General features: G+C 29.1%; 1 protein-coding gene across 1 annotated transcript in view; it reads left to right on the forward strand.

The window, feature by feature from the left end:
- Positions 1–10,475, forward strand: part of LOC126232301 (reticulocyte-binding protein homolog 1-like) — a 63,958-nt gene extending 53,483 nt beyond the window's left edge. The window contains exons 12-27 of the mRNA XM_049942585.1: positions 108–169; positions 783–988; positions 1,639–1,952; positions 2,074–2,230; positions 3,796–3,989; positions 4,245–4,568; positions 5,515–5,671; positions 6,291–6,451; positions 6,566–6,868; positions 7,010–7,148; positions 7,549–7,683; positions 8,269–8,392; positions 9,046–9,171; positions 9,498–9,780; positions 9,822–10,099; positions 10,350–10,475. Coding sequence (XP_049798542.1) covers positions 108–169; positions 783–988; positions 1,639–1,952; positions 2,074–2,230; positions 3,796–3,989; positions 4,245–4,568; positions 5,515–5,671; positions 6,291–6,451; positions 6,566–6,868; positions 7,010–7,148; positions 7,549–7,683; positions 8,269–8,392; positions 9,046–9,171; positions 9,498–9,780; positions 9,822–10,099; positions 10,350–10,475 — 3,089 coding nt within the window. The remainder of the gene's footprint in view (positions 1–107; positions 170–782; positions 989–1,638; positions 1,953–2,073; positions 2,231–3,795; positions 3,990–4,244; positions 4,569–5,514; positions 5,672–6,290; positions 6,452–6,565; positions 6,869–7,009; positions 7,149–7,548; positions 7,684–8,268; positions 8,393–9,045; positions 9,172–9,497; positions 9,781–9,821; positions 10,100–10,349) is intronic.
- The last annotated feature ends 1,635 nt before the right edge of the window (positions 10,476–12,110 follow it).

Consider the following 12,110-nt stretch of genomic DNA (forward strand, 5'->3'; position numbering starts at 1 on the left):
TCGAAAAGTATCTATATATAAGGAAAAGTATCGATATATAAGGAAAAGTATCGATATATAATGAAAAGTATCGATATATAATGAAAAGTATCGAATATAATGAAAAGTATCGAAAAGATATCGAAAAGTATCGAAAAGATATCAAAAAGTATCGAAAAGATATCGAAAAGTATCGAAAAGATATCGAAAAGTATCGATATATCGATAAGTATCGATATATCGATAAGTATCGACATATCGATAAGTATCGATATATCGATAAGTATCGACATATCGATAAGTATCGATATATCGATAAGTATCGATGTATCGAAAAGTATCGGTATATCGATAAGTATCGATATATCGAAAAGTATCAATATATCAATATCGATGTATCGAAAAATATCGATATATCGATAAGTATCAATATATCGAAAAGTATCGATATATCGATAAGTATCCATATATCGATAAGTATCGATATATCGATAAGTATGGATATATCGAATAGTATCGATATATCGAAAAGTATCGATATATCGATAAGTATCCATATATCGATAAGTATCTATATATCGATATATCGATAAGTATCGATATATCGATAAGTATCGATATATCGATAAGTACCGATATATCGATAAGTATCGATAAGTATCGATATATCGATAAGTATCGATATATACATTAAGTATCGATATATCGATAAGTATTGATATATCGATAAGTATCGATATATCGAAAAGTATCGATCTATCGAAAAGTATCGATATATCGTAAAGTATCGATATATCGAAAAGTACCGATATATCGAAAAGTACCGAAAAGATATCGAAAAGTATCGAAAAGATATCGAAAAGTGCCGAAAAGATATCCAAAAGTACCGAAAAGATATCCAAAAGTACCGAAAAGATATCGAAAAGTACCGAAAAGATATCGAAAAGTACCGAAAAGATATCGAAAAGTACCGAAAAGATATCGAAAAGTATCGAAAAGATATCGAAAAGTATCGATATATCGTTAAGTATCGATATATCGATAAGTATCGATATATCGAAAAGTATCGATATATCGAAAAGTATCGATATATCGATAAGTATCGATATATCGAATAGTATCGATATATCGAAAAGTATCGATATATCGATAAGTATCGATATATCGATAAGTATCGTTATATCGATAAGAGTCGATAAGTATCGATATATCGATAAGTATCGATATATCGATAAGTATCGATATATCGATAAGTATCGATATATCGATAAGTATCGATATATCGATAAGTATCGATGTATCGAAAAGTATCGATATATCGAAAAGTATCGATGTATCGAAAAGTATCGATATATCGAAAAGTATCGATATATCGAAAATTATCGATATATCGAAAAGTATCGATATATCGAAAAGTACCGATATATCGATAAGTACCGATATATTGAAAAGTACCGAAAAGATATCGAAAAGTATCGAAAAGATATCGAAAAGTATCGAAAAGATATCGAAAAGTAGCGAAATAATATCGAAAAGTATCGAAAAGATATCGAAAAGTATCGAAAAGATATCGAAAAGTATCGAAAAGATATCGAAAAGTGTCTATATATAATGAAAAGTATCTATATATAATAAAAAGTATCGATATATAATGAAAAGTATCGATATATTATGTGAAAAGTATCGAAAAGATATCGATAAGTATCGAAAAGATATCGATAAGTATCGAAAAGATATCGATAAGTATCGAAAAGATATAGATAAGTTTCGAAAAGATATCGAAAAGTATCGAAAAGACATCGAAAAGTATCGAAAAGTTATCGAAAAGTATCGAAAAGATATCGAAAAGTATCGAAAAGTTATCGAAAAGTATCGAAAAGATATCGAAAAGTATCGAAAAGATATCGAAAAGTATCGAAAAGATATCGAAAAGTATCGAAAAGATATCGAAAAGTATCTATATATATCGAAAAGTATCTATATATATCGAAAAGTATCTATATATATCGAAAAGTATCTATATATAATGAAAAGTATCGATATATAATTAAAAGTATCGATATATAATGAAAAGTATCGATATATAATGATAAGTATCGATATATAAGTACCGAAAAGATATCGAAAAGTACCGAAAAGATATCGAAAAGTACCGAAAAGATATCGAAAAGTTACGAAAAGATATCGAAAAGTATCGAAAAGATATCGAAAAGTATCGAAAAGATATCAAAAAGTATCGATATATCGATAAGTATCGAAAAGATATCGAAAAGTATCGATATATCGATAAGTATCGATATATCGAAAAGTATCGATATATCGAAAAGTATCGATATAACGAAAAGTATCGATATATCGAAAAGTATCGATATATCGATAAGTATCGATATATCGAAAAGTATCGATATATCAATAAGTATCGATATATCGAAAAGTATCGATATATCGATAAGTATCCGTATATCGATAAGTATCGATATATCGATAAGTATCGATATATCGATCGATAAGTATCGATATATCGAAAAGTATCGATATATCGATAAGTATCCATATATCAATAAGTATCGATATATCGATATATCGATAAGTATCGATAAATCGATAAGTATCGATATATCGAAAAGTATCGATATATCGAAAAGTATCGATATATCGATAAGTATCGATATATCGATAAGTATCGATATATCGATAAGTATCGATATATCGAGAAGTATCGATTTATAGAAAAGTATCGATATATCGAAAAGTATCGATATATCGAGAAGTATCGATTTATCGAAAAGTATCGATATATAGAAAAGTATCGATATATCGAAAAGTATCGATATATCCGATATATCGATAAGAATCGATATATCGAAAACTATCGATATATCGAAAAGTATCGATATATCGAAAAGTATCGATATATCGAAAAGTATCGATATATCGAAAAGTATCGATATATCGATAAGTATCGATAAGATATCGAAAAGTACCGATAAGATATTGAAAAGTACCGAAAAGATATCGAAAAGTATCGATATATATCGAATAGTATCGATATATATCGAAAAGTATTGATATATATCGAAAAGTATCTATATATAAGGAAAAGTATCGATATATAAGGAAAACTATCGATATATAATGAAAAGTATCGATATATAATGAAAAGTATCGATATATAATGATAAGTATGGATATATAATGATAAGTATCGATATATAATGATAAGTATCGATATATAATGATAAGTATCGATATATAAAGATAAGTATCGATATATAATAAAATGTATCGATATATAATGAAAAGTATCGAAAAGATATCGAAAAGTATCGAAAAGATATCGAAAAGTATCGAAAAGATATCGAAAAGTATCATAAAGATCGAAAAGTATCGAAAAGATATCGAAAAGTATCGATATATCGAAAAGTATCGATATATCGAAAAGTATCGATATATCGATAAGTATCGATATATCCGGTATATAGATAAGTATCGATATATCGAAAACTATCGATATATCGAAAAGTATTGATATATCGAAAAGTATCGATATATCGAAAAGTATCGATATATCGAAAAGTATCGATATATCGGTAAGTATGGATATATCGATAAGTATCGATATATCGAAAAGTATCGATATATCGAAAAGTATCGATATATCGATAAGTACCGATATATCGATAAGTATCGATATATCGAAAAGTATCGATATATCGATAAGTATCGATGTATCGCAAAGTATCGATATATCGATAAGTATCGATACATCGATAAGTATCGATATGTCGATAAGTATCTATATATCGATAAGTACAGAAAAGGTATCGAAAAGTACCGAAAAGATATCGAAAAGTACCGGAAAGATATCGAAAAGTACCGAAAAGATATCGAAAAGTACCGAAAAGATATCGAAAAGTACCGAAAAGATATCGAAAAGTATCGAAAAGATATCGAAAAGTATCGAAAAGATATCGAAAAGTATCGAAATGATATCGAAAAGTATCGAAAAGGTATCGAAATGTATCGATATATCGAACAGTATCATTATATCGATAAGTATCGATATATCGAAAAGTACCGATATATCGAAAAGTACCGATATATCGATAAGTATCGATATATCGTTAAGTATCGATAAGTATCGATATATCGATATGTATCGATATTTCGATAAGTATCGATATATCGATAAGTATCGATATATCGATAAGAATCGATATGTCGATAAGTATCGATATATCGATAAGTATCGATATATCGCAAAGTATCGATATATCGTAAAGAATCGATATATCGTAAAGTATCGATATATCGAAAAGTACCGATATATCGAAAAGTACAGAAAAGATATCGAAAAGATATCGAAAAGTACCGAAAAGATATCGAAAAGTACCGAAAAGATATCCAAAAGTACCGAAAAGATATCGAAAAGTACCGAAAAGATATCGAAAAGTACCGAAAAGATATCGAAAAGTACCGAAAAATTTTCGAAAAGTATCGAAAAGACATCGAAAAGTATCGAAAAGATATCGAAAAGATATCGAAAAGTATCGAAAAGATATCGAAAAGTATCGAAAAGATATCGAAAAGTACCGAAAAAATATCGAAAAGTATCGATATATCGAAAAGTATCGATATATCGAAAAGTATCGATATATCGATAAGTATCGATATATCGAAAAGTGTCGATGTATCGAAAAGTATCGATATATCGATAAGTATCTATACATCGAAAAGTATCGATATATCGATAAGTATCGATATATCGAAAAGTATCGATGTATCGAAAAGTATCGATATATCGATAAGTATCGATATATCGAAAAGTATCGATATATCGAAAAGTATCGATATATCGATAAGTATCGATATATCGAAAAGTATCGATATATCGATAAGTATCGATATATCGAAAAGTATCGATGTATCGAAAAGTATCGATATATCGATAAGTATCGATATATCGAAAAGTATCGATATATCGAAAAGTATCGATATATCGAAAAGTATCGATGTATCGAAAAGTATCGATATATCGATAAGTATCGATATATCGAAAAGTATCGATATATCGAAAAGTATCGATATATCTAATAGTATCGATATATCAAGAAGTATCGATATATCGAAAAGTATCGATATATCGAAAAGTATCGATATATCGAAAAGAATCGATATATCGATAAATATCGATATATCGAAAAGTACCGAAAAGATATCGATAAGTACCGAAAAGATATCGATAAGTACCGAAAAGATATCGATAAGTACCGAAAAGATATCTAAAAGTACCGAAAAGATATCGAAAAGTACCGAAAAGATATCGAAAAGTACCGAGAAGATATCGAAAAGTACCGAAAAGATATCGAAAAGTATCGAAAAGATATCGAAAAGTATCGAAAAGATATCGAATAGTATCGATATATATCGAAAAGCATCGATATATATCGAAAAGTATCTATATATAAGGAAAAGTATCGATATATAAGGAAAAGAGTCGATATATAATGAAAAGTATCGATATATAATGAAAAGTATCGATATATAATGAAAAGTATCGAAAAGATATCGAAAAGTATCGAAAAGATATCAAAAAGTATCGAACAGATATCGAAAAGTATCGAAAAGATATCGAAAAGTATCGATATATCGATAAGTATCGATATATCGATAAGTATCGACATATCGATAAGTATCGATATATCGATAAGTATCGACATATCGATAAGTATCGATATATCGATAAGTATCGATGTATCGAAAAGTATCGATATATCGATAAGTATCGATATATCGAAAAGTATCAATATATCGATATCGATGTATCGAAAAATATCGATATATCGATAAGTATCGATATATCGATAAGTATCGATATACCGAAAAGTATCGATATATCGAAAAGTATCGATATATCGAAAAGTATCGATATATCGAAAAGTATCGATATATCGATAAGTATCGATATATCGAAAAGTATCGATATATCGAATAGTATCGATATATCGAAAAGTATCGATATATCGATAAGTATCGATATATCGATAAGAGTCGATAAGTATCGATATATCGATAAGTATCGATATATCGATAAGTATCGATATATCGATAAGTATCGATATATCGATAAGTGTCGATATATCGATAAGTATCGATATATCGATAAGTATCGATGTATCGAAAAGTATCGATATATCGAAAAGTATCGATATATCGATAAGTATCGATATATCGAAAAGTATCGATATATCGAAAAGTATCGATATATCGAAAAGTATCGATATATCGAAAAGTATCGATATATCGAAAAGTACCGATATATCGATAAGTACCGATATATCGAAAAGTACGGAAAAGATATCGAAAAGTATCGAAAAGATATCGAAAAGTATCGAAAAGATATCGAAAAGTAGCGAAATAATATCGAAAAGTATCGAAAAGATATCGAAAAGTATCGAAAAGATATCGAAAAGTATCGAAAAGATATCGAAAAGTGTCTATATATAATGAAAAGTATCTATATATAATAAAAAGTATCGATATATAATGAAAAGTATCGATATATAATGTGAAAAGTATCGAAAAGATATCGATAAGTATCGAAAAGATATCGATAAGTATCGAAAAGATATCGATAAGTATCGAAAAGATATCGATAAGTATCGAAAAGATATAGATAAGTTTCGAAAAGATATCGAAAAGTATCGAAAAGACATCGAAAAGTATCGAAAAGTTATCGAAAAGTATCGAAAAGATATCGAAAAGTATCGAAAAGTTATCGAAAAGTATCGAAAAGATATCGAAAAGTATCGAAAAGATATCGAAAAGTATCGAAAAGATATCGAAAAGTATCGAAAAGATATCGAAAAGTATCTATATATATCGAAAAGTATCTATATATATCGAAAAGTATCTATATATATCGAAAAGTATCTATATATAATGAAAAGTAGCGATATATAATTAAAAGTATCGATATATAATGAAAAGTATCGATATATAATGATAAGTATCGATATATAATGATAAGTATCGATATATAAGTACCGAAAAGATATCGAAAAGTACCGAAAAGATATCGAAAAGTACCGAAAAGATATCGAAAAGTATCGAAAAGATATCGAAAAGTATCGAAAAGATATCGAAAAGTATCGAAAAGATATCAAAAAGTATCGATATATCGATAAGTATCGAAAAGATATCGAAAAGTATCGATATATCGATAAGTATCGATATATCGAAAAGTATCGATATATCGAAAAGTATCGATATAACGAAAAGTATCGATATATCGAAAAGTATCGACATATCGATAAGTATCGATATATCGAAAAGTATCGATATATCGATAAGTATCGATTTATCGAAACGTATCGATATATCGATAAGTATCGATATATCGATAAGTATCGATATATCGATAAGTATCGATATATCGCAAAGTATCGATATATCGATAAGTATCGATATATCGATAAGTATCGATATATCGAAAAGTATCGATATATCGATAAGTATCGATATATCGATAAGTATCGATATATCGAAAAGTATCGTTATATCGATAAGTATCGAAAAGATATCGAAAAGTATCGAAAAGATCGAAAAGTATCGAAAAGATATCGCAAAGTATCGATATATCGAAAAGTATCGATACATCGAAAAGTATCGAAAAGATATCGAAAAGTATCGATATATCGAAAAGTATCAATATGTCGAAAAGTATCGATATATCGATAAGTATCGATATATCGATAAGTATCGATATATCGAAAAGTATCGATATGCCGAAAAGTATCGATATATCGATAAGTATCGATATATCGATAAGTATCGATATATCGATAAGTATCGATATATCGAAAAGTATCGATATATCGATAAGTATCGATATATCGAAAAGTATCGATATATCGATAAGTATCGATATATCGAAAAGTATCGATATATCGAGAAGTATCGAAATATCGAAAAGTATCGATATATCGATAAGTATGGATATATCGAATAGTATCGATATATCGAAAAGTATCGATTTATCGATAAGTATCCATATATCGATAAGTATCTATATATCGATATATCGATAAGTATCGATATATCGATAAGTATCGATATATCGAAAAGTATCAATATATCGATAAGTATCGATATATCGATAAGTATCGATATATCGAAAAGTATCGATATATCGATAAGTATCGATATATCGAAAAGTATCGATATATCGATAAGTATCGATATATCGATAAGTATCGATATATCGAAAAGTATCGTTATATCGATAAGTATCGAAAAGATATCGAAAAGTATCGAAAAGATCGAAAAGTATCGAAAAGATATCGCAAAGTATCGATATATCGATAAGTATCGATGTATCGAAAAGTATCGATATATCGATAAGTATCGAAAAGTATCGATATATCGATAAGTATCGATATATCCGATATGTCGATAAGTATCGATATATCGAAAAGTTTCGGTAAATCGATAAGTATCGATATATCGATAAGTATCGATATATCGAAAAGTATCGATATATCGAAAAGTATCGATATATCGAAAAGTGTCGATATATCGAAAAGTATCGATTTATCGAAAAGTATCGATATATCGAAAAGTATCGATATATAGAAAAGAATCGATATATCGAAAAGTATCGAAATATCGAAAAGTATCGATATATCGATAAGTATCGATAAGATATCGAAAAGTACCGAAAAGATATCGAAAAGTACCGAAAAGATATCGAAACGTATCGAATAGTATCGATATTTATCGAAAAGTATCGATATATATCGAAAAGTATCTATATATAAGGAAAAGTATCGATATATAATGAAAAGTATCGATATATAATGAAAAGTATCGATATATAATGATAAGTATGGATATATAATGATAAGTATCGATATATAATGATAAGTATCGATATATAATAATAGGTATCGATATATAATGATAAGTATCGATATATAATGAAAGGTATCGATATATAATAAAAAGTATCGATATATAATGAAAGGTATCGATATATAATAAAAAGTATCGATATATAATGAAAAGTATCGAAAAGATATCGAAAAGTATCGAAAAGATATCGAAAAGTATCGAAAAGATATCGAAAAGTATCGAAAAGTATCGAAAAGATATCGAAAAGTATCGAAAAGATCGAAGAAAAGATATCGAAAAGTATCGTTATATCGATAAGTATCGATATATCGAAAAGTATCGATATATCGATAAGTATTGATATATCCGATATATCGATAAGTATCGATATATCGAAAAGTATCGATAAATCTATAAGTATCGATAAATCGATAAGTATCGATAAATCGATAAGTATCGATAAGTATCGATATATCGATAAGTAATGATATATCGATAAGTATCGATATATCGATAAGTATCGATATATCGATAAGTATCGACATGTCGATAAGTATCGATATATCGATAAGTATCGATATATCGAAAAGTATCGATATATCGAAAAGTATCGATATATCGTAAAGAATCGATATATCGTAAAGTATCGATATATCGAAAAGTACCGATATATCGAAAAGTACCGAAAAGATATCGAAAAGTATCGAAAAGATATCGAAAAGTACCGAAAAGATATCGAAAAGTACCGAAAAGATATCCAAAAGTACCGAAAAGATATCGAAAAGTACCGAAAAGATATCGAAAAGTACCGAAAAGATATCGAAAAGTACCGAAAAATTTTCGAAAAGTATCGAAAAGATATCGATAAGTATCGAAAAGATATCGATAAGTATTTATATATAATGAAAAGTATCTATATATAATAAAAAGTATCGATATATAATGAAAAGTATCGATATATAATGAAAAGTATCGAAAAGATATCGATAAGTATCGAAAAGATATCGATAAGTATCGAAAAGATATCGATAAGTATCGAAATTTTATAGATAAGTATCGAAAAGATATCGAAAAGTATCGAAAAGATATCGAAAAGTATCGAAAAGACATCGAAAAGTATCGAAAAGATATCGAAAAGATATCGAAAAGTATCGAAAAGATATCGAAAAGTATCGAAAAGATATCGAAAAGTACCGAAAAATATCGAAAAGTATCGATATATCGAAAAGTATCGATATATCGAAAAGTATCGATATATCGATAAGTATCGATATATCGAAAAGTATCGATGTATCGAAAAGTATCGATATATCGAAAAGTATCGATATATCGAAAAGAATCGATATATAGATAAATATCGATATATCTAAAAGTACCGAAAAGATATCGATAAGTACCGAAAAGATATCGATAAGTACCGAAAAGATATCGATAAGTACCGAAAAGATATCTAAAAGTACCGATAGGATATCTAAAAGTACCGAAAAGATATCGAAAAGTACCGAAAAGATATCGAAAAGTACCGAGAAGATATCGAAAAGTACCGAAAAGATATCGAAAAGTATCGAAAAGATATCGAAAAGTATCGAAAAGATATCGAATAGTATCGATATATATCGAAAAGCATCGATATATATCGAAAAGTATCTATATATAAGGAAAAGTATCGAACTCCCAGCATTCTGACTATTGTAGTTATTAGCAAAGACTTCTTTCTTTTGCTAGGTGCTTCTCTTGATTGATACCGTTATCACTTATATTCATCAATTTCACAGTGGAGTAATGTATTTGAATCGTGAAATGTGGTAAAGTGTTTGTTCTTTACAGCAGGGTCATCTGGTTGTATGGCCACAAAGCAGATTCTCCATTCAACGGGTTTTTTGTGCATATGGGACTTCACATGCACCTTACTGAATAACGGATGTTTGGAATGTGATAAATCTTCTTGGTTAGGTATCTCCTTCATTTGCTTTATATTTTTAAAAATCGTATTCCAGTGGTCACTAAAATAATCAATGTGCTTCACAAATTGTGGTACATGTTTCTTCCCTCTCAGCAGGGAGATTCCGTTTGATGACTGCTATGTTTGTTCTACCATGGAGTGTGATTTTGTTGGATGGGAACCACCACTCCCAGCATTCTGACTATTGTAGTTATTAGCAAAGACTTCTTTCTTTTGCTAGGTGCTTCTCTTGATTGATACCGTTATCACTTATATTCATCAATTTCACAGTGGAGTAATGTATTTGAATCGTGAAATGTGGTAAAGTGTTTGTTCTTTACAGCAGGGTCATCTGGTTGTATGGCCACAAAGCAGATTCTCCATTCAACGGGTTTTTTGTGCATATGGGACTTCACATGCACCTTACTGAATAACGGATGTTTGGAATGTGATAAATCTTCTTGGTTAGGTATCTCCTTCATTTGCTTTATATTTTTAAAAATCGTATTCCAGTGGTCACTAAAATAATCAATGTGCTTCACAAATTGTGGTACATGTTTCTTCCCTCTCAGCAGGGAGATTCCGTTTGATGACTGCTATGTTTGTTCTACCATGGAGTGTGATTTTGTTGGATGGGAACCACCACTCCCAGCATTCTGACTATTGTAGTTATTAGCAAAGACTTCTTTCTTTTGCTAGGTGCTTCTCTTGATTGATACCGTTATCACTTATATTCATCAATTTCACAGTGGAGTAATGTATTTGAATCGTGAAATGTGGTAAAGTGTTTGTTCTTTACAGCAGGGTCATCTGGTTGTATGGCCACAAAGCAGATTCTCCATTCAACGGGTTTTTTGTGCATATGGAACTTCACATGCACCTTACTGAATAACGGATGTTTGGAATGTGATAAATCTTCTTGTTTAGCTATCTCCTTCATTTGCTTTATATTTTTAAAAATCGTATTCCAGTGGTCACTAAAATAATCAATGTGCTTCACAAATTGTGGTACATGTTTCTTCCCTCTCAGCAGGGAGATTCCGTTTGATGACTGCTATGTTTGTTCTACCATGGAGTGTGATTTTGTTGGATGGGAACCACCACTCCCAGCATTCTGACTATTGTAGTTATTAGCAAAGACTTCTTTCTTTTGCTAGGTGCTTCTCTTGATTGATACCGTTATCACTTATATTCATCAATTTCACAGTGGAGTAATGTATTTGAATCGTGAAATGTGGTAAAGTGTTTGTTCTTTACAGCAGGGTCATCTGGTTGTATGGCCACAAAGCAGATTCTC

Source organism: Schistocerca nitens, unplaced genomic scaffold (assembly GCF_023898315.1).
Source record: "Schistocerca nitens isolate TAMUIC-IGC-003100 unplaced genomic scaffold, iqSchNite1.1 HiC_scaffold_468, whole genome shotgun sequence".
NCBI lineage: Eukaryota > Metazoa > Arthropoda > Insecta > Orthoptera > Acrididae > Schistocerca > Schistocerca nitens.